Genomic DNA, 24,648 nt, shown 5'->3' on the forward strand with positions numbered 1-24,648 from the left:
ACACTCACTGTGGGTCAGGAAATCAGAGCACATCTGGCTGCGGGGCCCCTTGTGAGGTTACAGTTGGAGTCAGCCGGGCCCGTGATCATCCAAAGGCTTGAGTGGGGCTGCGGGATCCACTTCCACTGTGGCCCATTCAGCTGGCCGACATGTCAGTGATGGCCCTTGGCTGGAGGCCTTGGCTCCTTCCACATGGGCTTGAGTGTCCACGTGGCATGGCCATGGGCTTTGCCCGAATGACCCAAGAGGTCAAGGCAGAAGCCATTTGTCACCATTCCATCACATACACTGTGGATCAAGGGCATGGGTGCCAGGAGGTGGGGATCACTGAGGACCATCTTGGAGGCTGCTTACCAGGGCTCTTAGGGCAGAAGGAGGTAGGAGGTGGACTGAGAGATTGATCCAGAGAGCTCCTTCTGTGCCTCTGCCTGTTTTAGGACAACGTGCTAGCCTTTCCAGTAAGCTAAGCTCAAGCCCTGTGATTATATTTCCCCCACAAACCCCAGTCCTGGCTCCTTCCCTCCAGAATCTCATTAGTCCATGTCCCTCTGCCTCAACCCCTCCCCCTACTCCCACCATCTGATTCTCTTCCTAACCCCCATTCCCATAACCTCGTCCCCTCAGCTCCACAGTTAAAAGCTTACAAGGCTGATAGGCTAGGGAGCTGGCATTCTCTCTCTCTCTCTCTCTCTCTCTCTCTCTCTCTCTCTCTCTCTCTGACTGAGTGGGGGGAGCTCTGACCTGAGGCTCAAGAGCCCACATCCCTGGGCTGCACTGGGATGGAACAGAAAGGCACAGCTGTGCTTCCTGTCTATAGGGACGCAGACACAAGGGACCCGACCAGAAGTTAAGAGTCTGCCTCCAGGTGGCCTATACCTGAAGGATGAGTTTGGAAGGTGAGCTGGAGGCGGAGCCCAGGCGGTTTGCGGAGGCCCCAAACCAGAGCCAGCCTCCTCTTATGGGGCTCTGCATGGTGGGAGAAGCTACAAGAGTAGGGTGCCAGGCCAGGTCGGGGAGCAGTTTCCCCTCACCCTTCTGGCCTGACGCAGACCACAGCCTGCAAATGGGAAGTCCACACACCAGGGGGCAGAGGCTCCAGTGTCAGCAGAGTTCAAGGCTTCCTCAACTCCCAGAGCTCTCCCAGCTCAGGGGGACGGCCTGGAGGGGACTGAGCACACCTGAGCCCCCGCCTCAGCTCTGGCACAGGACAGCTCACTGGGGACTGTCAGGTGAGACGGGAAGGGGAGGGGCCAGACCCAGGCCGGCACCGAGGCCCAGCTGACCAAGGGGGACACAGGGGTAAAGCAAAGTGAGCAGCTGGGGACACAAATCTCAAGACACCAGCAGCCGTGGCGGGGTGGGCTCCACCGGAAAGCCCAGACTCGGGTGGGGAGGGGGTTCCCAGGAGGAGCCCGGGGTGTCCAGAAAGCGGGGACACTCTTAGTCTCACAAAGTGGAGGAGTGCCAGTCAGGTAGACATACTTTTGCCTAAAATAAAGGGGAGGATGGTTTCTACACACATCTGGATTCACTGGTGGGCCAAAATCCAACCTTGTTCCTTTTGGCTTTGGAGCCCACTCTACCACGGGGGCTAATGTGTCCTGACATTTCATTTTTTTACTTTTTTTATTTTTTATTTGAGGGTGGGGTGGGGGAGAGAGGCGAAGGAAGAGAGAATCCTAAGCAGGCTCTATGCTCAGGGCGGAGCCCGACACAGAATTCGGTCTCACAACTATGAGATCATGACCTGAGCCAAAATCGAGAGTCAGATGCTCAACTGACTGAGCCACCCATGTGTCCCATGACACTTTATGTCTAGCTCTGAAATCAAGCTTAGCCCCCCCACTTCTTTGAGAAAGGGACGAGCCCAGGCGGGAGGGGGAGCCGACCAGGAGGCAGAGCCCAGGCAGTTTGCAGAGGCCCCAAACCAGAGCCAGCCTTGCTGGCTTGTGTTAGAGGGTCTACAGGCGGGGAAGTCCACACACAAACAAACCATGAGCCTCCCCCTTTCTCGGCACTGGGATGCCTGGGACACTTGCTTTTGCTCCCCCGTCCTGCTCAAGCCAGCGTCCGGTGCCCGCCCTTGCACAGCGTTCTCCGGTCTTCCCCCAAGGCTCAGGTCATGTGAAAAGGTCGGGTATGAGTAATAGTGACCAGGAGACCTGTGGCAAAGCGGACAGTGCTTGAAGCCATTCGCCTCCAAGAGTTGTTCGTTAAATATCACACTGGCCAAACAAATCATAGTTGCCACATCAGGCCACCAGTTTAAAACTCAAACAGCCTAGATGAGAGGAAATCAGACCCCAAGTTATAACCCTGCATCTGCTCTTTATGCATCTATGTGCGTGTACACACACACATACATGCGCATGCACGTACACACACACACACACACACACACAAACACACTCCTGGATGGCTCAGCTGGTTGAATGTCTGACTTGGTTTCGGCTCAGGTCATGATGCCAGTTTGTGAGATCAAGCCCCGAGGCATGGAGCCTATTTGGGATTCTCTCCTTCTCCTTCTCTCTCTGCCCCGCCACACTCCACCTGTGCACTCCCTCTTTCAAAATAAATAAACTTAAAAAAAGAGTCATATTGTTATTCATTACCCATGTTGTGGGCCCAATGAGGGGTCTCCCATAAGCTATAAAGTTGGCCTGAGGTCCCTTTTCCTGACTCAATGTTCCCTCAGCCCCAACCTGCCCCACCAAGGCCCTCTGTGACCCCCTTCCCCCTGGCCAAATGACTACAGAGACTCAATCCTGGGTGCCAGGGTGGAAGAGGCAGTCAGAGAGGGGAATGGTTGCAGACGTGCTGTCTCCAGTGGGGCCCCCAAGCCAGAGCAGAGACCTTCCTGGACAGGCTGGGAGCTTAAAGCCAGGGAACCTGAAGCATCTGAGAGTCCTGGGGAGTTTATGTGAAGAGAAGAAAGATGGGAGAGGGCACTGGGTGTCAGCAAACAGTCACCAGAGAGAATTGGAGGCTCGGAGGCCCACAAGCTGGGGAGAGCAGGGGCCCCGCCAGAGTCCAAAACAGGGCAACCACCAACAATAGAAATTGCCATATTCCAGGCTGAAAGGGCCCAGCTAAAAAGCACAACCGAATACGGGGAGGTGGCAGGGGGCTGAGAAACCTGGCAGACCTCAGCACCCCCCATGCCCTTGCAGCTGGGCAGCTCCAAAGCCAGCTGACTGTACTGGGGAGCCCTGATTGGGCCATGGAGGAGGGTATAGGAAGTGTCTAGTTTTCAGAGAGCAAAAGCTTACACAGGGAAGAAATGCTCAGGCAGCCAGCCTGCAAGGGCAGAGGCAAGGACACTTTCGCCCTGCTTGTAAGCAGAGTTCCAGAGGCAGAGGCAAGGCCAGGAGAGGCTGCACTGCTCGCATCCGCCACCAGGTGGCAGCAAAAAGCCCCACACCTGCTCCACAGGTCCCCAGGGTCATACAGGAGAGTAATCCGGCTAAATCAGTTTCTTTCTATCCCTTTCTTCTGGACCTCCTCCTTCACCCACTAAGTAGCCCAACAAAAGTGAGCACAGATGTGCATAGCAGTCAGAGGGAGGAAGAACCCAGGGGTCTGGACATCTGCATGTGCCCAGTGTGCCAACGTACTTGTTCTCACAAGTGGAGAAGCCCTAACAGATCCAGATGTTGGATGCCAGGTGCTCTGAGGATGGAACTTACCCTGGCTGGACCATGGCTTTTCACTCTGGCCACTGGGCAGTGGCTCTGGGTGACATCTATCTATGCATCATTGCAGATACAGGTGGCCTCCCTTCCTCCATCTCCCAGGTCCTGCCCCAGAAAGCTCCCCTGAAGTGGCCTGCCCCACCCCTTCTCCTTCTTGTCCCTTGCCTTTGGGAGGACCTGACATAATCTGATAGAGACATGAGGAAAGGAGCGTCCCAAACACAACACGTCTCTCTCTGTGGAAGATCAGGGGGTTTTCAGGCTCCAAGGAACCTGCAAGGGGAGAGATGGAAAATGGCAAGAACAAAAGGATCCAGAGAGGAAATCTGGTCCGATGAGTATGGGCTGGCAGAGAAAATGCCAAGGTGATGCCAATCTGGGGAGAGCTGCTCACCCCTCTATAGAGGGGACCACTCTCCCTCCTAGCCCAAGACAGCGTAACTAACCAGAAATGGGGCGAGCCAGAGAAGACTAGCACACGGTAGCAGGTGATCCATATATGCTTATTAACTAAGTCGGGAGGATGCAATGGGGAAGAACACCGGCCTGAGAATAAGGACACCAGGCTTTAGGCTCATCTCTGGCCCTGGGGAGGCCAGAATTTGAAAGAGTCACTTTCTCTTTGGTCCTCGGTTTCCTCATCTGTGAAGTCAGGAGTTTGGACAAAAGCACAGTGGCAAATGGAGCTGCCCGGAGGACTGTATTTGAAAGGACTGTGAGGTGGGAAAGACTCGATTAGTAATGTCTGTCTCGGGCATAGGAAAGTGCATCTCAGGCATCTCCAATAACCTATGAAAGGTGCTTGCTTGCAACAGGAGGTCTGTCAGCTATTGATAGGGCTGGAGCAGAGGTGAAGAGTAGAACAAGACTTTTCAGAAAGATTGGGGACTGTAGAACCTTAGAGAAGATTTCTCGGGAAGTGAATTCAATAACAATAATCGGTGGAGGCTTCTTTGATAGCGAACTGGCCTGCGCTTTTGGCAGAAAGGCTCAAGCTTTGGGTACAGAAGTGATTCAGCTCTTCCCTGAGAAAGGAAATATGGGAAAGACCCTCCCTGAATACCTCAGCAACTGGACCATGGAAAAAGTCAGACGAGAGGGGGTTAAGGTGTTTCCCAATGCTATTGTGCAATCAGTTGGAGTCAGCGGTGGCAAGTTACTCATCAAGTTGAAAGATGACTGGAAGGTAGAAACTGACCACATAGTGGCAGCTGTGGGCCTGGAGCCTAATGTTGAGTTGGCCAAGACTGGTGGACTAGAGATAGACTGATTTTGGTGGCTTCCGGGTAAATGCAGAGCTCCAAGCACACTCTAACATCTGGGTGTCAGGAGATGCCATATGCTTCTATGATACAAAGTTGGGTAGGTGTGTGGAGCACCATGATCATGCCGTTGTAAGTGGAAGATTGGCCAGAGAAAATATGACGGAGCTGCTAAGCCATACTGGCATCGGTCAATGTTCTGGAGTGATTTGGGCCCTGATGTTGGCTATGAAGCTATTGGTCTTGTGGACAGTAGTTTGCCAACAGTCAGTGTGCTTGCAAAAGCAGCTGCACAAGACAACCCAAAATCTGCCACAGAGCAGTCATGGACCGGTATCCGATCCGAGAGTGAGACAGAGTCTGAGGCCTCAGAAGTCGCTCTTCCTGCCAGCAGTCCCACAGTCCCCAAGCCCCTGCTAAAGGGGAGGACTACAGCAAAGTGTCATCTTCTACCTCAGGGACAAAGTGGTGGCAGGGACCGCGCGGTGGAACATCTTCAACCGAATGCCAGTAGCAAGGAAGATCATTAAGGACAATGAGCAACACGAAGATCTCAATGAAGTAGCCAAACTATTCAACATTCATGAAGCCTGAAGCCCCCCAGTGGAATAGGCAAGCACTTTGCTGTCCCTGACAGTAGTTTGGATGAGCATTTTTTATTCTGCACACTTCCTCTGTGTATATGAGTGTGAATGGTAAAAATCTTTTGTGAATATTTCAGCCATGTAGACAAATTCTTAATGTTCACATCAGTAAATAAAACCTGTATTTGTACAGTCTAGGGGTCATCTCCAAGTTCCTTCCATGCCAATGCTCTATGAGTTGAGAACAACATTGCAGGAAGTGTGTAGAATTAGGGCTGGAGCTAGAGACACCTTAAGACAATGATGGCTTGGGAAGGCTTGCCTCCTGGCTGTTTCTCCGGTTCCTTCCCCATGGACTGCAGAACACTCAGCCTAGTGAAGGACCCCCTCTGACGGGATGTCAGAGTCTAACATGGTGTGTGCACTGTCACTTCCAACATGGTGTGTTCCATTGGCTCTCCAAGCCAAAGCAGAGTACGCATTCCTGTCAGTGCTACCCTCCCAATGCACAAATATAGCAAGCTGCACTATCCCCAGACACAGGGACATCCCTACAGTGGGAGTTCCCACACAGAGTGATGTGTTCAAATCAGATGGTGGACTCAAAAAAGACCACCCTCCTTTATAAATAAGAAGTTGTGTTACAACTGTAAGGTGTGGTGCAGCGGGACCGCCTCCAGCCCACCAGAAGGAGCTGCCCCAGCGTGGCCTCTGGCCAGGGGTGCCCACGGACATCACAGAGGTTCTCAGCAGGACTGTGGTAAGGGACAGAGGCAAAGGCTGTCCACCATAGTGGCCCCAACAGAGGTTCCTGGCTCAATGGCCACCTGGCTGCTGGACACGTCCTACAAGTGGGTCTCCTTCTCCCCGACAATTAGTCCTTCCTTTGTCGGGGAAGGCCCGCAGTCCTGGCTGGTACCACCATCCAGATACAGGTGTTGCTTGGGCTGTGGCAGGCTGGGGTCAGGCGTGGTGAGCTGTTGTAGGCGCTGTGGAGAGAAGGAACAAATGGGTACTACCAGTGAAAAAGGCAAAGATGTTTCACCCTCTTTGTATCCCCAGGGCCAAGCACAAAGCCAGGCACATTGGGGGCAGTCAGTACTATATGAGTAAATACATTAATAAATATTTTGAGAAGAGAGAATCCCGTGGTGATTAAGAGCATGAATGGGCTGGGTTCCAGTCCTGGCTCTGCTACTGACTTCTTATGCAATTTTAGGCAGCCCATTTAACCCCTCTGTGCTTTATCTATAAAATGAAGATAATAATAGTACACAGCTCATAGAACAGTGGCCAGCACAGGTCAGTCGATCAGTAAGTGCCTATTTTTGTTCTTATTATTACCATTAGCATGTGACTAGGGCACTTGAGTGGCTCAGTTGGTTAAGTGTCCAACTTTTGATTTCGGCTCAGCTCATGATCTCATAGTTCTTGAGTCCAAACCTTGCATCAGGCTCTGGGCTGCCAGCATGGAGCCTGCTTGGGATTTTGTCTCCCTCTCTCCCTGCCCCTCCCCTCCTCACTTGCTCTCTCTCAAAATAAATAAATAAACCTTAAAAAATAATGTGATCAATTGGTGCCTAGTATTTTTTATGAGTAGCAGTACTACTATTATTACTGTTATTGGTGCCATCTCCTCCCTCTCCTTCTTGCCTTCTTGTGATCATGAAGTGGTAATCATGATGATTAAACAAAATGCTCAGGATGGAAGTGCAGAAATATAGGAACAGTTTGGTCCCTAACAGCCTCTTCAAGCAACTGAGCCAAACACCAGCAGCACCCATCTCTGATCTCTTGATGTAAAAAGAAAATAAGCCTATTTGCTTATTGCAGGTTGTATTTTCTCTTACTTGTAGGCTAGATAGATTTCTACAAGTGCAATGTCTTTGTGGAACATGTTCTATCCCCTCCCAGGTAGGCATGTCTTAAACTCTAAACAGGGAGCCTTTGGCCCTTGGTTCCCCAGGCAGAATTAAGATAAGAAAAGAAGCCAGGAGGCTATGTATGGAATATACCACAATACCTGGTTGTTAATTTCCTGGGAGCAAGAAATTTGTGCCCTATAAATCTCTGTGTCTGGGCAACTTTAAGTTCTTATTGTGACTCACCTTCCTCCCTAAGCCTTTGACAGTGTTGACCCTTGGTCAACCTGCCCACACGATCTGCTAGAGGTCAGATCCTGAAGGTCTAGGACTCTAGGTCTTTTGAGTGTTTCTGAAAATGAAGCCATTTAACTAGTCTTCAAAGACCCTTTTCTTCAAGATCCCATTATATTGAAGAGCTGCCCCACACTCAGAGCTAGGGCCTGCTCCTGGTGCCCTGCCTGCAACGTCGCTCAGCAACCCCCATTAATGTACCACTTCCCCCAGCCCCTACCTTCTTGAAGGAACCCTGGGTCTTCAGAAGGGTGATGATGATGAACAGAGGGACGCAGACCATGGAGGACAGAGCCAAGAACCAGCCGATGGAGTAGCCCCAAGGAGGGTACACATAGATGTTGTTGTATTTGAGAGGTGTGTACTTGCTCAAGGAGAAGAGGAAGGTGGCCTGGAAAGAGGGAGAGGTGGATGCAGATGAGACAGACAGCCCTTGAAATCCTCTCTTCAGCTGCTTAAATATCCAGTGAGAGAGGACAAATAAAATATCTTGGGGTGGGGGCGCCTGGGTGACTCAGGTGCTTAAGCATCCAACTCTTGATTTCAGCTCAGGTCATGATCTCAGTCGTAAGATCGAGCCCCTCTTTGGGCTCAGTGCAGAGGGACAAACAAGCTTCTCTCTCTCTCTCTCTCTCTCTCTCTCTCTCTCTCTATCAATAAATAAATAAACTTAAAGGAATAAATAGATAAATAAATACACTGGGGTGCCTCATTGAGGTAGAATAGTAAAACCCATTATAGGCTGTGGGCCAAGGCATCACTCCATGGAGGGTTGAGACAGGAGGATATAAGGAGGCGGGGTAGGTGGAGGAGCCCTGAGCCAGTGGACGAAAATAGACCACTAACTGGGCAGTCTGGTGACTGGCTGGAGGCACTATGAGAAAGGAAGGGAGCAGCAACTGGAGAGTAATGGTAAAGCAGACAGATGAGATGGTACCAGGAAGGAAGGGTAGGATAACCAACACAGAAGAGGAATAAACCAGCCTCCCAAGATAACTGGCCAGGAAGGAAAAGAGCCCCAGAACCCGGACATCCTGTTCCTTGTCCCCGAGTCTTCTGGATACAGGAGAAGACATAGGAGTAGCTGGGTGGACACATACCAGGCAAAGTCCAGGGGTCAGAAAGAGCCAGGAGATCTTCACCAAAGGCCATGGCCGGTAGCCAATCATGTCTTCAACGTTGTCATAGAAACGATCTGCCCCTGCCCAGGTGGGAGGGGAGTGTGAGAACAGGAGGGAGGGGAGAGCTCGTGGGTATCTGGGAAGGACTCACCTGGCTTTGTACTCTTCCCCCTGCTCTGTGAGGGGAACCTGGATCAGAGCACATGAATGAGATGGGACCCTGGGACCCCAACCACATGGCAGGGAGGAAGAGGAAGGGGCTGCCACCACAAAGGCAGGTGCCCTGGAGAGGTCACCTAACCTCCCAGTGCAATCCTTTGGGCCTTTGTCTAGGACTGAAGACCCAACTGCTTAACCACCGAGGAGGGCATGAGCTAAAAATGGGCACAATGATGATACAAATGTTCACTTATCATGCTGCAGACGCAACTTCAGTTTCAAGTCAAAACAGCAAGGGTCCCACTGTTTAAGCATAGTGAGCTGAACTCACCCAGGGCCGGAAAGCCTCTGGGAATGGATCAACAGTCTAGATTCTACACTCTGGAAGGAGCCTCTCAGAAAATCGTGGTAAGAGGCTTGCTTTGTGTTTGTGGAAACCCTGACTGGATTTGTTTACTGTACTTCCATTTCCATGTTTGTTCCAGATCCAGGCCCAGCCAGTCTTCCAAGAAGGGAAGGGCCACTGACTGAGAAAGGCAGTTGGAAGGCCCGGGAGCCCTTCCTCAGCACAAAAGAACTGCACTGTCCGCTGATCACTGATGTGCACGAAATGCCACCATTAGGGAGCCATTCCTTTGGCTTCCAAATTTTCCCCCCAGTTAAAAACCAGATGCTGCTGGGAAGGTGTAGCATATTAAGGTTTCTCAGCTATTTATACCTCACTGTGATTGAGTTTATCAGACCTTCTGTGAGAACAAGTTCTGAGGAGCAGTAGGGGAAAATCAGAAAGACCTCAGATGCTTGGAAAGAGAAGATAGGAGACCTGTCCAAGGAGACGAAGGGACACCAAATAGGAAAGCCGAGGACAGCAAAATAAAACCTTCTGTGGCTTTCCTATGCATGCCCACTACGTGGCACCCACCTACCCTCTCTGCCCTGCGCCTTGTTACACTAGCAGTGTGTTCTGTGCTGATGCCTCCTTCACTTACTCACTGTGTGAGCTTAGGCAATAGACCTGCCTCTCTGAGCCTTCTCTCCCCCTGCACAGGGCTGTTGTGTGAGTTGAGAGATAACATAGGATACAAGCATCACATTGCTCGGCATTCAGCAGTGCATGGACTCCACGCACTGGTTTCTCCTCTATCGTTATCAGGCACGCAAATGGCATGGATCTTACAGCACTCAGCACCCCTGGCCAGGTACCCCAGCAATGAGAGGGGTCAGGGATGTTGAGGGAAGTCAACGGAAGGCAGAACTCCCCTCAGTGTAAGAAAGAAATGCCTAACAGCCACAACAAACAAAGCTACCTCAAAGACAGGGGAACGAGTTTCCTGTTCCTGGAAGTATTCAAGCAAGGTCTGGGTGATAACCTAGAAAAGGAGTGTGGGGATGTGTGGCGGATCAGGCCCTGACGGCATCTTCTGACTAGGATTCCCACTGGTGAGGTGCCTCCAACAGTTTCTGTCCCAAGAAAGCGGCCCACTGTTGTTTCTAATTCCTCGCAGTGTTGCGGGGAATTAGCTGTGCCCTTAGCCCAGCTCTGTCTGCCACAGTGAGAAATGCCTGTGTTCCCAGTGGTGACACTTCCCAGTGACAAGAACCGGGGCAGCAATGCAGAGACTGATAGAAGCCAGAGGGCCAGCACACCCCGCCTCTCATTCAGGGCAGACCACACCCTTGCAGGGAGGGGACCTAGAGGCTCCCCTCCTCACCCCGCTCCTCCCCCCTCCACTTACCATACACCCAGCTGATGCAGATAACTTCAAACACTGCCAGGAAGAGCAGGCATATCCCGCTGGAGGCATAGTGATCAAACAGCTGGAAGATATACATCCCGCCCTGCGGAGACACGAGCGGAGCTGGCACCTTGGTCAGGGGGCACAGGGGCCCCCTCCTCAGCGACAGGGCACACGCCCTTCTGAGCACACATCCTGCTCAGCCCACAAGAAATTGCTCCTTGCATCTGAAGGCAGTTTGCCTTGCCTGCCCTTGAGCTAGGCTCCTCATTTAACTCCGAGAGCTGCAGGGACACTGGCAACTGCTGGGCATCATGTCTTCTAGAAGCTGGACCCTCCTCACTCTGAGAGTGCTCTGCTCCTTGCTCCAGGTCTGAAGGAGAGCCAGGGCTGGACACTTATCATGTTCTTAGGAAAAGGTCCCTCTCTTTCCTCTGGGGTTGGGTGGGTGGCAGAAGATAAGTCTGAAGATGCACCTGCCTTCCTTAATATCAGGACAGAAATCTGGCTAAGGGCATTCCTGACAATGTCATTAGAGCAGCTGGATCCAACCATGCCTGAAACCAAGTATCCCTAGACTTTTCAGTCCGCCCTCCACAAAGCTCCCTTTGCTGCTTAAGCTAGCTTGCATTTGGTGTTTGTCACTCACCTGACACCGAAAGACAGCAGTTAACTAACACAGGTAGGTTCTGCTGCATGGTTCCTACCACCTCGCTGTGAGGAAGGTGCAGCTCTGAGAAGGGTCATCAGCATGCCCCATGGCACCCTCATGCTGGAGTCTACAGGCCGCCCCCCAATGCTCACCTCTGTGACCAGGAAGAGCCCTAGCAAGTAGCACACGACAGCAATGGTGAGGATGAGGATCTCTCGCCGCCCGCTCTTCCGGAGCTGACTGGGGAACATGTCCACAGAGGCTGTCACCAGGCACTCCACGCAGACAAACTGCAGGCAGGAGGGAAGCCCGGTGAGAGGCACTGCCTGCTTTGGGCCTTCTCTGGCATGGCCTTGCCCTGGCCACCTCGCACCCCACTCACCCATGCTGATGCACAGGAGCACAGAAACGGGGTGGCCAGCCCTGCCCTTGGCTGCATCTCTACGACCAAGGGTCTCAGCAGTAAGGCTTGGAGGGGAGATATGTTCCGTCCCCAAGGCTGGGGGGATGGGGCTGGGCAGCTGGGGCTGATTGGCCGGAAGGAGGCTGGAGGGACATTTGGGAGGGGTGTCCATGTACGGGGAAGGGTGTGGGGACAAAGCAGGTGGCCTCCTCACAGAAGAGGGTCTTGCAGGGGTGACCTGACCAACTGCAAGGACAAGCCCTGGAAAGTGGAGGAGGGCTTGGAATGCAGGTCAGGAGGAAAAAGAGTTGGGGGAAAGGTAGTGTCCAGAAATGCAGAAGCTGGCAAAAGGGTGAGCAGCGCAGGGAGGGTTGGGATGGGGTGACGAACCTGGCTGTCCAGCCCTAGGAAGATGAGCATGATGAAGAAAAGGCAGGACCACAGCTGGGATAAGGGCATCATAGTCACCGCCTTGGGGAACGCGATGAAGGCTAGACCAGGACCTGCCAGGCACACAGCAGTCAGGAGTGCTCCAGGCTCTCACTGCCCAGGGGAAGAGCCTTCTCCTAAGGCAGTGTGTGTGTGTGTGTGTGTGTGTGTGTGTGTGTGTGCATGTGTGTGTGTGTGTAGGGGGCAGCGTGGGGGGAGTGTGTAGGGAAGTGGTTTCCAGAGATCAGGGTGGTTTCACCCTTTACTCTGCTCTCTGGTTCTGGGGGGCTGGCCGTGCATTGGTTCTTCCATTCTTCCATTCTTCCATTGATCCATCCCTGCATGCAACTATGGGGCTGCTGCCCTCAGTGCCCTCTCCCTCACCCCTCCCTCCCATGGTTAAGAAGGCCCAAGCACGGCCCCAGATGCTAAATGGTTCTCAAGAGCCAGCTCCTGGGACTCCAGTCTGCGACCCTGTAGGAGGGATCTGTGTTCCCTGATCCCCCTTCCCCTCAGGGCCCAGACAGCAAAGTGGTACCTACCAGACTCTGCCACTTCGGAGATAGGCATTCCCTGCTCCTGGGCCATGAAGCCCAGGATGGAGAAGACCACGAACCCGGCCACGAAGCTGGTAGCACTGTTGAGGAAGCAGAGGGCAATGCAGTCCCTGCGGGGTGGGGTCAATGCAGAGGAAACAGAAAGGAAAACAAGGAAGAAATCCATCAAGGAAAGAGAGATCCAAAGACAGTAAGTGGGGAGAGGGAAGGGAACAGAAAGGCAAAGATGCAAGAGGAAAGAAATGGAAGAGAGAATGGGCGGAAGACCAAGGTCATGTACCAGAAGGTAAGAGAGGAGTGTGAGGAAGAAAGAAGAGGAGGGAAGAAGGACATTGAATGTGAGATGAAGCCGATTCCCCGACCACACTGCAGGCAGGTCTGGTGCCCGGGGTCCCGCAGTGCCCCCCACCCCTGCCCCCAGTCACCTGTAGCAGTTGTTGTGGTACTTGTTGTAGCTGCCCAGAGCTGTCAAGCACCCCTGGCAGATGGCGAAGGAGAAGAAGATCTGGGTGCCCGCATCCATCCACACCTACATGAGATCCCAAGAAAGTGGCAGGGGGAACAGAGGGTGCTGGCTTGTCACCTCTCAGCCCCAGCCGGCCCCCCTGGGTGTGCCCTCAGAGTCACTTATTTGCCACCCTCTGCTCACAATCTCTTCACCAGCAGGCCCGGTTTAAATTTGCCTCTGGCAGGGGGGCAGGAGGGACGCCTGGGTGGCTCAGTAGGTTGAGCATCCAACTTCGGCTCAGGTCATGATCTCAGGTTGGTGAGTTCGAGGTCCGCATCGGGCTCTGTGCTGACAGCTGAGTGCCTGTAGCCGGCTTCAGATTCTGTGTCTCCCTCTCTCTCTGCCCCTCCCCCTCCTCAAAAATAAATAAACATTAAAAAAATTTTTTTAAATTATTTTGCCTCTGGGGACACTTCGCAGGCACCGAGTAGAGTGGCGGTGCCCAGAGAGGGCAAAGCCTACCTGCAGGGCAGAACTGAGAGCACTGGGCTCATTCAACGAGTGCCACGGGCAGCAAGACAGGGGCAAAGGGCCACTTCATTAAAATATAAAGAACAAAACCCATGAGGACTCCACAGGGAGGGGGCGGGTACAAAGAATGTGCTCAGACAAGTCCTAGAGGAGGAAATACGAATGGCCAGTAAATCTGTGGGAAAGTGTCCAGCACCACAGCAGTAAAAAATAAAAAAATTTAAAACAACAAAATGATACTATTTTGATCTATCACATTACCAAAGGTTAAGTTATTATCGAATCTCTCACGGGTCCTACAGAAAAAAAGGGGGCCCTCCAATACTGGTGGAGAAAGTCCAGGTTTCTCTAAAGCCAGTACATTTCCCGAACCTTAAAGGCACATGCTCTTTGACTTACTGATTCTAGGGCTGACTGCTGTCAGGAAATAATCAGAGAGGTGGTCAGAGATTTAAATACAGGGTTTCCAGTGCAGCAGTATACATGGTCATAAAAAACTATATGACTTTAAATGTCCAAGAATCGAAGACTGAGAAAATGATGATCCCTACCCCGGGGGTGAGCGCTCAGAGGACATGTCTGCTTTGCCCACCGCCCCACTCCAGCCTCAGAGCACCACCTGGCACTGAACAGGCCCTCAGTACATTTTGGGTGAATGAGTGACTGAATGAATGATGGATGGAGGACATATTATGCAAGGATTTTAAATGACTTTTACAAATGAATGTAATAACAGGGAAAATGCTTACAGTGGAATTTAAATGAAAAAAGATACATCTCTCTGTATACAAATGTCTCAAATATGTTAAAACACAGACACACACACACAGCACCAACTAGAAAAAGAGTTGGAAGGAAATATACTAAAATGCTCATAGAGATGATAGCTGAGCGGTGGGATTACAAGAGACCTTTACCTAATTTTTTTCCAGTGGGGTATATTGTCTTTAAACCAAGACAAAAGCACCCAGGGGTTTTCCAAAGTACAGCTCTGGTTTGGGATGGAAGGTATCTGGAACACGGTCCCCAGCATAGCCCCTACCTGGGGGTCCTTGAGCCGAAGCAAATCTGGCTTCAGGTAATAGATGATACCCTCATAGGCTCCGGGAAGGGTGATGCCTCGGATGAGGAGAATGATCAGCATCAGGTAGGGAAACGTGGCTGTGAAATAAACAACCTGGAGGGGAAGCGGGCCCGGGTCACCCCTGATGGGGCACAGCTGCCAGGAGGTGCCACGGAGTATGCGGTGGTCCTCCTGTCACCTCTCCCCAGGCAGCATGAGTCTAGCTCAGTGTCCAACACCTTCTTAGAGATCCTGAGAGCACATGAGCACCTGCAACTTTCCAAATCTCCCTTTACACGTTCCAGTGGGCCTTGGGCGCCCTGGCAGGCAGACTGTGAGATACACATCAGCAGGGCAAGGAGGCAACAAGGACGGGGAGGGGGACATGCTGTCAGCCATAACATTTCAAAGACTATTTTAGAATCCAGGAGCACCTGGGTGGCTCAGTTGGTTGAGCATCTGACTTCGGCTTAGGTCACGATCTCATGGTTCAAGAGTTTGAGCCCCACATTGGGCTCTCCACTCTCAGTGCAGAGCTTGCTTTGGATCCTCTGTCCTTCCCTTTCTTTGTCTCCCCCCATTCACTCTCTCTGTCTCTCTCAAAAAGAAATAAACTTAGAAAAAAATATAATTGGGGCACCTGGGTGGCTCAGTCCGTTGAGCGTCCAACTTCAGTTCAGGTCATGATCTCACAGTCTTTGGGTTCCAGTTCCACATCAGGCTCTGTGCTGTCATCTCAGAGCCTGGAGCCTGCCTCAGATTCTGTGAATCCCTCTCTCTCTGCCCCTCCCTGACTCACTCTGTCTCTCTCTCTCTCTCTCTGTCTCAAAAATAAATAAACATTAAAAAAATAGAATCCAGAATCTGATCTCCCTTAATCCCTGACCCTAGCCATTCTCCCCATGCCCCCTGGTGAGGGTGGACCCCGGTGAGGGAGGGGGAGCAGACAGGCACAGTGACCTGTGGCAAAACTTAGACTGTACTTTTCCAGGCTTAGGGTTGGGCAAGCAGCAGTGGCCTGAGGTCTGGAACACGGAGACACTCAGATGGGTCCACTCTGCCCCTGACCTAGTTCAGCTCCTTAACCTGCGGGAATGGCAATATCTGTGTTATTATCACTATTACTAGTTTTATTATTATTACAACAATCTGGGGAAAGGCAAGGATCCCCCCCCCCCAACAGGCTAATCAGAGAAGTCAGCATCCTGTCTCTTCCTGGCTTTAAAAAGCATGAAGCATCCACCTCAAATTCCCTGGGTTGGAAATAATTATTCAAATCTGAACTTTCTCAACACATACAATAAGCCACTGTTGTCCATTCTTGGCCTAAACCCCCGTGATTATTGGAAACTCTCCACCTCAAAGATAGTTCTGTGTGCTAGTTTGTACCAAACATTGTCTTGATGTGTTGTTAAACTCAAAGAGCAAGTCATAAAAGTGTGTAATCCTACTGATGTAATACACACACATAATAGATACAGATATGCACAACCATACTCAGAGGAGACTAGAAGGCAATGCAGCAAAGCATTAACAGGGATTAGTAGATCCGAATTGCCACCATGCTGGCTCCAACAGTGATTAGGTTCTCATTTTGCTCCGCATGTCACTTATGTAAACAGAGCATTTAAAGTCATATTGAAAGAGAAAGTCTTTCCTTGTGCTGACCTAAACTCTTCCTACCATTTCCCCTGCTCTCACCATGCCTCTCCCTTAAACTACTCCTTTCTTTCAGTTCCCCGGGGGGACTCGTGAGTGTCTCCATGGATTCTGGGGGCCAAAGAGAGCTTACCAGGAGCCAGAGAACCTCACCTTGCCAGTGGACTTGACTCCTTTCCAGATGCAGAAGTAGCATATGATCCAGGCGAGCAGGAGGCACAGGGCCAGCTCCCAGCGCAGGGCCCCCAGGTCGTGGATGCCTGAGGTGATGCCCAAAACACGTCTCCTGAGGATGGAAAAAATGAATAAGCAGGTGAAAAGCTACAGGGGCCCAAATTACCTTCGTCTTCAAGTCTCTTGATTCTTAGAGCTGACCCCACACACCTCAGGTTCAAGGCTTCCCCACCCCATCCCCCTGCACCTCCCCTATGGCCATGTGGTGTTCCCACCTGTAGTCTGTATGCCCCTGGCTGTTAGAAGACCAAATCACGTAATCCAATAGGTATCTTTGTCTTTCTAAACATACAGCTTTCTCTGTTGTGCGGAGAGATAGAGAGAGAGAGAGAGAGAGAGAGAGAGAGAGAGAGAGAGAGAGGGAGTGAGGGTGGTCAATAATGCATGGATGAGTAAATGGAGAGTAGATTGTTATAGATGCAGGCTGATGCACCAGTACATGGGTATCAAACAGAGGTGCTGAATGTGTTTTAGTATCTAAAGAGTGTAGGGAGTCGTGGAAATGTGTGCACATAAGTGTTGGTGGGCTTGTGTGAGGTTTGGGTGATGTGGGGCATGTATGTTTGAGGGTGTAGGTAGACACATGTGAGTGTTGGTAAATATGTGTGACTTTTAGGCAAGTGTGAGGGCACAGGTACCCTTGTGTAAGAAGGCAGACACACATGCACATGGGCAGATGTAAGGGTGGAGTCACGGGGAAGGGTGGAGGTGTGAGTGTTGGGTTTGCCAATTTCTGCAGGACAAATACTCCCGCCTTGGCCAATTTCAAGCCACTGACATGACATCACTGAACCCAAAGCTGGGGGGCGATGTGCACAATCAGCTCTCCTAAGCTGGGCCAGACTATTTGCTGTGCACCCATGGACACGTCTGGGTGGGTGTGAAGGTGGAGGTGGATGTGTAGGGGTGTGGTGGGTATGAGGTTGGCATGGGTATAGTCGACATGGGTAAACATGTGCGTCTTGATGGACACAGGTGGACTTGGGGTCATTGTGAGGGTGTAGGTGGACAAGTGTGGATAGATGTGAGTGTTCCCTCATTGCTCGGTGATGTGCAAGGTGGAGGTGGAAGGTGGGTAAGTGCTGGAGAGTATGCACAGAAAGGCTTGAACTTGTGCTCCGAGTCCCAGGCCTCAGACATCCAAATTTCCTGCTTAGAGCCCTTAGCACATGACATCCGAGCCCAGCACCTACTCCCAGAATTCCATGACAGGTGAAGTGAAGTTCTCAGACGAGGTCACCGTACGGGCTCCCGAGTGGTTCAGAAAGTCTGTGCAATGCTCTGTTGGTAACAAGCGGGGGTGGGAGCTGTACATCAGCTAGGGACCAGATGGGGAGGGATGCCCTCATGCCCCCGACTCTCTGGCCTTGCAGCCCAGAACTCCCCACCATTCCCAGTCCCAAGATCTTCCCCCGGAGCCCCCATTTCCAAGGAGTTGGCTACTCAGGTGGCTCATGGGACCATGTGCCCCCCTCTGCATGTGCCCCACACTGCTCTTGTTCCAGTGGATCTGGTTGTTTCTCTGGCCAGCCTGCCAACCAACCTCTGACACAGACCTCGGATCCCCTCTGCCCGCATAACTTGCCCACCCTCTTTCCACTCAGCAGATGAATGGACTGGGTCCTTGTGCCTGCTCTTCCCCCGCACATGGCATATGCCCTTCACATGGTGGGTTCCTTCTCATCCTTTGGCCCTTAGCTAGCTCTTTCCCTCCTACCATTTTATAGTGTCTGCAATGTTTCTTTTACCCACTGCAATTTGTAGTTGTTTCATTGGCTTGTCTCTTTCTACCACTAGACTGTACACTCAAGGAGGGCAGGGGCCATGTTGCCAGTGCTCATTCTTGGATCTCTAGCACCTGGCACAGAGGGAGTGAGGATAACCCCTTGCAATTATAGAAAGCATTCACAGTCTTGTTGTAGGTTTTTGGTTCTCCTAGTGGGAGCATAGTCTAGGCTCCCACAAAAGGGTCAGTCAGCAGAACTGCTCCAGAGCCCACAGAGCTTGGCTTTAAGGCAAGTTCTGCCATGTGTTCTGTCATCGTTGGCCATCACCAGCCACCATGGGCCCAGTCCCTCAGGAGAGTCCCCCTCCCAGGGGTTGAAATGATGGATACCTGTGTTCCAGGTGTTGGTACAGGTTGTCCAGGGCAGCTCAGAGGTAAAGGAGCTGAACAGGTAGAAGAGAGCCCAGGCGAGGATGATGATGTAGTAGATGTTCAGGTAGGACTCAATGACCACCGATGCCAGACCAATGCCTTCAGGAGTAGGGCCGGCACAGGGAGCAACAAATAGAACCCAAGAGATCAATGTTAGCCCAACAAAGTCACATCAAAGCCGCCAGCTGTGGCTAGAAGGACATTGGGTACTAAATGAACAGAACACCACAGTTTGTTTGTTGGCCTCAGAAGCCATTTCAGGCATATTTTTCTTTTGTTTTTTCTTTCTTTCTTTCTTTTTTAATTGTTTTTTCCGTATTTTTGAGAGAGAGAAAGAGCGGGAGCAGGGAAGGGGCAGAGAGAGAGGGAGACACAGAATCTGAAGCAGGCACCAGGCTCTGAGCTGTCAGTGCAGAACCTGATGCAGGGCTCAAACTCAGAACTTCCAGATCATGACCTGAGCCGAAGTCGGACACTTAACCAACTGAGTCATCCAGGCGCCCACAGAATATTTTTCTAAGTAAGAAAAGCAGGTTACAGAATACCATTGCAGGCATTCTTCTATTTTTGCAACATATATTTGAGTGCATATCTTTTTTGTTTCTAATGAGATAAAGTCTCGAAGGACTGTCATCCAAAAGTTAACAGTGGTTGTCTAGGTGATAGGATTTTGGCTCACTTTTTAAAGTTTTTTTTTTCCTTTTTGTCCATCTGCATTTCCTAGTTCTTCTGTGACGACCATGCATTACTTGTAAAATGAAGAGACTGGAAGAATAAAGTAGTAGGGAAATGTTGGTAAGAATCAGTCTCAAGTGCAAAAACCAAAAGAAACCAGCAAGGAAAAAAGAAAGGAGAAGTGGTCGCTGGATGTCAAGAACTCTAGAGTGAGTCAGTCTCCAAATGGCACCTCGAGCTGCAGAGCTGCAGAGCTGCAGAGCGAGAGGCAAGAGTGTCAGCAGAGGCGTGAAACGCCTGCCGGTTCTCACACCCGGGAGCAGCCCCCTAGGCTGGCTGGGGTGCCCTATCAGGGGAGGGAAGGAGCAAAGGGCAGGCGCGGCCACCCTTACCCAGCCCCGCGTGCTCCTGCAAACGTGGGATCTTTTCCACAGTGATTTAAAAAGTAGCCCGTTGCCAGGGCGGTGGTTAGTCCCGAGGTGTGAAAGCCGGGCGGAGGAGCGGAGCGCCGGCCCGTTTGGTCCTGCGTCCCAGGCTCCTCGCGTCCTGGGAAGACCGCCCGCGGCCCCGGAGAAGCCCGGGCACAAGAGCGATTTAAGGATGGACGGCACAGCCCCAGAGCAGGTCGGAGAATCAGTGCTGACTGTCAACAAAACCACCCCTGGGCCAGGCGGGCCCACCCTGATTGTTCCCGCTGGCCTGGCAAACTCGACCAGAGGCCTCCTGTGTTTTCCTGCATCTGGGTCTCTGCAGAGCACCAGGCGTTGGGGGCCGGGAGCCCTAAAGCGACCGTGGCCAGGGCAGCTTGGGCCTCGGGAGGGGCGGTGGCTGGGGCTGCTGATGGCGAGGAGGGTCCCCGGGGGAGCCAGGTGGCGGGGATATTCAGAGCGCGCACACAGACGCCCACACACCCAAACAAGCGGCCACTGTGCGGCCACTCGCCTCCGGAACGCGCTGTGCTCCCACCGCCCGCCCCCGTAAACACCGACCTGACCTGGGAGGAGGCAGGGCGCCAGGCTGGGGAGGGGAGGTGCCCATTCGCTGAGAGGAGGAAGCTTGTGCCTGTGTGTAAATTGAGGAGGGAGGGTGAGTGAGCACAGGGCTTGCATAGGCTCTCTGGGAGGGTGATCTGTGCGCAGGGGCGCAGTTAGGCAAGTGGAGGGCAGGTGGTAAGCAGCCTGGACCCTTCCACCAACATAGGTGCTCACACCTTGAATGGGCCCCTCCCTGAGACCCCAGGCCTTGGAATCACTTTAGCTTGGAAAAGAAGGTAGGACAAGCAATTCTTCCAAACTCCATCCAGTGCTGGGTCTGCTCCCCCATCCATGGTGACCCCCTTGGAGAGTTAGTGCATGTGTGCCAAAGAGGCCAGCCCCCGCTTTTGGCACCCATGAGCTCGCTTGGACCTCGGGACAGAGCCCAGCTGGCTGGGACGTTAGGCTGCGCTGGGGTCTAGAGCAGAGCACTGAGAGACTCTGTTGCTCTGGCTGAGGCCACCACCCTCCCGGAGGGCCCGGAACTATAGAGCAGAGATGTGTGTGGCCCAAGCTTCTCCCTGCCCCAGCCCCTGGCCGCCGCCCCGTGCATGCCCCAAGAGGGACCAGTACCAGACCAGGCTGGCACCCCAAGCAAACCCCCAGTCAGTGATCCCGAGACAGTGTTTCTCTGCCATACCCATCTCTGTCCAGCCTACCAAGCTGGGCAGTAACCCCCCAGAGCCTAGTCCCTGGGCTCCCTTAGAGACTGACATGAGGGGAAAGAGTCTTCTCCCCATTTCAAATACACAAGGAACCTCTCGGAGACAAGGGTTGGGTTTACCATTGGCTCCCGGGTCACTGGCCCAATCAACTAAAGATGGGGTCAGAAGTCCACCCCAAGATGCTCACACTAGTGCCAGCAAATCCATGGAGAGAACAGGGACTTCCCTAACCTAATCCTTAACACCAGAAGTAGCACGAATTTTGAGCTCAGGGGGTATGGGTTCAAATCCTTAGTGAATGCCCTCGTTTTCTCATATACTAGTAACTAAGAGAGTTACTACTGGAGGATTGGATGAGGAAATGCATGTAAAGTGCTTACAGGAGCCCTAACGCACAGTAGGGCTGAGCAGATATCAGACGACAGCGGCAGCATCACCATCATCATCATCACTGTTGTTGTGTCCTCCGGGACCACGCATGTACACAGGAACAGCTTTCTAGGATGCTGATGAAGGCGAAGCCTCAGCATTCCTCACTTGGAAGGACCCCTTCCAAGGCTCCTCGATCTAACTCTTCACTTGTAATTTTGTGCTGTCTTTCTTGAGGAGTGCCTTCCTCCCCAGGATCTATAAGCTTTGGGCTCCACAAAGTCGGGGGGGGGGGGGCAACACTTCCTGTGTCCTCTATAGCACTTAGCACAGAATGAGAGTAGATGAATACGGAGCGGTGGCCCCGAAGGAAAAGGGAGGGGCGATGGAAGGATGGAGGCACTTGGGGACCCTGGTAAGAGTGCAAAGGGGAGCACTCACCCTGGAGAAGGGGGCAGATCTTCTTCCAGGCTGTCACGCTGCCTTGGCTGGTGTACTGGCCCAGCGCCACCTCCAAGAAGAACACCGGGATGCCGCAGGTGAAGAAGAAGATGAAGTAGGGGATGAAGAAGGCCCCTGTCGAAGAAAGAGGCAGGAGCTGAGCCCTCAGTCCTCGGAGACCTGTGCCACAGTGCCCATCACCTCTAATCTCCCTCCTCACCCTCCCATGGGCCCAAGTCGGCTCCCTCCTGCCTTCAAGCAGGGACGGGTGGAAATTTTCCAGTCTGAGCCTCACTCAGGATAGGAAAGACCTTTGAAGAGGAATGAGTGAACATTTAGGTGGAAATCCCAACAGACTCACTATTTATTTTCTCAATGTGCTTCATAAACTTGGTCAGTTTATTATTTTTGGAACAAAAACATGTGATCTGTATAATTTGATATACTTATTAAATTATCAAGCTTGTTACATGTTAAAGAAAAACAAACAAAAACACCTTGGAAAAATTATTTTCCCTCTAATAATTTTCAGAGGGGTTTTTCCCTCTACCAGGCTCGGATCTGAACTGAGGGCCTAGCAGACAAGGGCATTCCTCTGCTCAGGCAGATTCTCGGGCCCTGGGATTTCAGAAGCCTTGTGATCAGGCACTGACCGACAGGAGGCCAGGCCTAAAAAGCATCCAGTAAATTATGGAACTTGAAGACAACCTAAGCCACCAGTGTCCACTTCAGTCACTGAGATAGTGACCTCACTTCAGAAGGTATCCGTGGGTGAATGGAATATTGCTTACTGCACAATAATATTTGCACCTATTTGGTGCTTACTGTATGTAAGGCATTCTTGTGAATGCTTCACCAACCTCAAAATCCTCAACAGAACCACCTCCCATGGGGTAGATACTATTGTCCTCATTTTACAGATGAGAAAACTAAGACGTAGGTGAGGAAACTGAGGCACAAATTCAGGTGGTCTGATCCTGAGTCTGTGCTCTTTTTTTTTTTTAATAAGAGAGAAAGAGCTCCAGTGTGAGCAGTGGAGAGGGGCAGGGTGTGGGGGAAGGAGCTCAAGTGTGAGCAGGGTAGAGGGGCAGAGAGAGAGAGAGAGAGAGAGAGAGAATCTCAAGCAGCCTCCACAATCAACGTGGAGCCCAACGAGGGGCTCAGTCCCACAACCCTGGGATCATGGCCTGAGCTGAAATCGAGAGTCGGACACTCAACCAACTGAGCCACCCAGGCTCCCAGAGCCTGTGCTTTTAACCACGGCATTGTTATAAGATTTCTCAAGCAACCCACATTACTTTGTAGACAAAATAGAAAGTGCAAAGGGGCTAAAACACTGTATACCTTTTTAATTTTTTATACACACACACACACCCCCATATTCCTTTTTTTGCAACAATGAGAACCTACTATATATTACTTGATAACCATTTAAAAACATATCAAGAGTCTATTATCTCAATAAATGCACATGTCATAATTTTAATAGCTGTATAGTATTCTGCCTTATGCATCTACCTGAGTTTATTTCAGCAGTACCTCCACTGGCGTTCTTGGTTGTTTCATCGGAAATCCTGCTGTGATCCATTGTACACTTGTCTAATTTGCTCCTTAGTAAATTTCCAGTAGATGAGTTGGGAGGTCAGAGTGTATGCCTATTTTTTTTTTTTGCTTTTTTTTGTGGTCAAATATATATAACATGAATTTTACTTTTTAACCATTTTTCAGTGTATAGTTCATGGCATTAAGTACATTCACATGTTATCCAACCATCACCATCATCAATTTCCAGAAGCTTCTCATCCATCCCAGTCTGAGATTCTGTAGCTGTTAAACAGGAACTCCTTGTTCACTGCCTCTCCCCAGCCCCTGGTAACCACCATTCTACTTTTTCCCTGCGAATTGCTATTCTAGACACCTTATAAAGAGGGATCATGCAGTACTTATGCCCTCAAGGTTTATCCATGCCATTTTAAGGCTGAACAGTGTTCCCTCTTGTGTATATACCACATGTTTATCTATTTGTCCATTGAGGGACATTTGGGTTGCTTCCATCTTTGGGGTTTGAACAGTTTTTTAATGTTTGTTTATTTTTGAGAGAGAGACGGGGCAGCGGGAGGGTGGCAGAGGATCTGAACCAGGCTCTGCACTGACAGCAGAGCCCAACGAGGGGCCTGAATCCATGAACCATGAGATCATGACCTGAGCCAAAGTAGGACATTTAACCGGCTGAGCCACCCAGGTGCCCCGGGGTTTGAACATTTTTTTAAGGTCTTTGACATGCACTTCCAAACCGTCCTCCAAGACTTTCACACCAATCTGCACTGCCAGTAGTGATATGTGAGAGTAATGCAGAAGGAAATGTGAGACTTCTGGGCCCCACGGAGCCACAAGAGCCAGAAACTCTGCAAGTCCTGATGTCCTTTTGAACCCCAGGTTTGCCTGTACATCCTGAGTGCTGCTGGAACATTCCTAAGCCCGGCGCCAGTACCGTCACTGACTCCAGTCTATGTGGCTTAGGTGGCTGACGGGCAACGTTCAGGATAAGTGTTCAGGTGGGCACTCTCCCAGAGAGCACTTTCCTGAAGCCCTGTCTGTGGCGGCCTGTGACCCACGGGCC

At 51.5% G+C, this 24,648-nt stretch overlaps 1 protein-coding gene and 1 pseudogene across 4 annotated transcripts in view; one reads left to right on the forward strand and one right to left on the reverse strand.

The window, feature by feature from the left end:
• The first annotated feature begins 215 nt into the window (after positions 1-215).
• Positions 216-5,711, forward strand: LOC115305334 (annotated as a pseudogene).
• SLC6A12 (solute carrier family 6 member 12) overlaps positions 5,592-24,648 on the reverse strand; it is a 27,046-nt gene continuing 7,989 nt past the window's right edge. For 3 of the 4 annotated variants that reach the window (XM_029955283.1, XM_029955281.1, XM_029955282.1), the window contains exons 4-16: positions 22,029-22,163; positions 18,803-18,943; positions 17,880-17,967; positions 16,606-16,738; positions 14,773-14,907; positions 13,177-13,280; positions 12,737-12,861; positions 12,156-12,268; positions 11,515-11,652; positions 10,711-10,813; positions 8,795-8,895; positions 7,915-8,085; positions 5,592-6,527 (exon numbers count right to left, since the gene is read on the reverse strand). In XM_029955283.1, the coding sequence (XP_029811143.1) occupies positions 6,384-6,527; positions 7,915-8,085; positions 8,795-8,895; positions 10,711-10,813; positions 11,515-11,652; positions 12,156-12,268; positions 12,737-12,861; positions 13,177-13,280; positions 14,773-14,907; positions 16,606-16,738; positions 17,880-17,967; positions 18,803-18,943; positions 22,029-22,163 (1,631 nt within the window). In that variant the 3' untranslated portion in view covers positions 5,592-6,383. The remainder of the gene's footprint in view (positions 6,528-7,914; positions 8,086-8,794; positions 8,896-10,710; positions 10,814-11,514; positions 11,653-12,155; positions 12,269-12,736; positions 12,862-13,176; positions 13,281-14,772; positions 14,908-16,605; positions 16,739-17,879; positions 17,968-18,802; positions 18,944-22,028; positions 22,164-24,648) is intronic. The other variant, XM_029955284.1, reaches the window with a different exon arrangement.

Source organism: Suricata suricatta, chromosome 10 (assembly GCF_006229205.1).
Source record: "Suricata suricatta isolate VVHF042 chromosome 10, meerkat_22Aug2017_6uvM2_HiC, whole genome shotgun sequence".
NCBI classification, from domain to species: Eukaryota; Metazoa; Chordata; class Mammalia; order Carnivora; family Herpestidae; genus Suricata; species Suricata suricatta.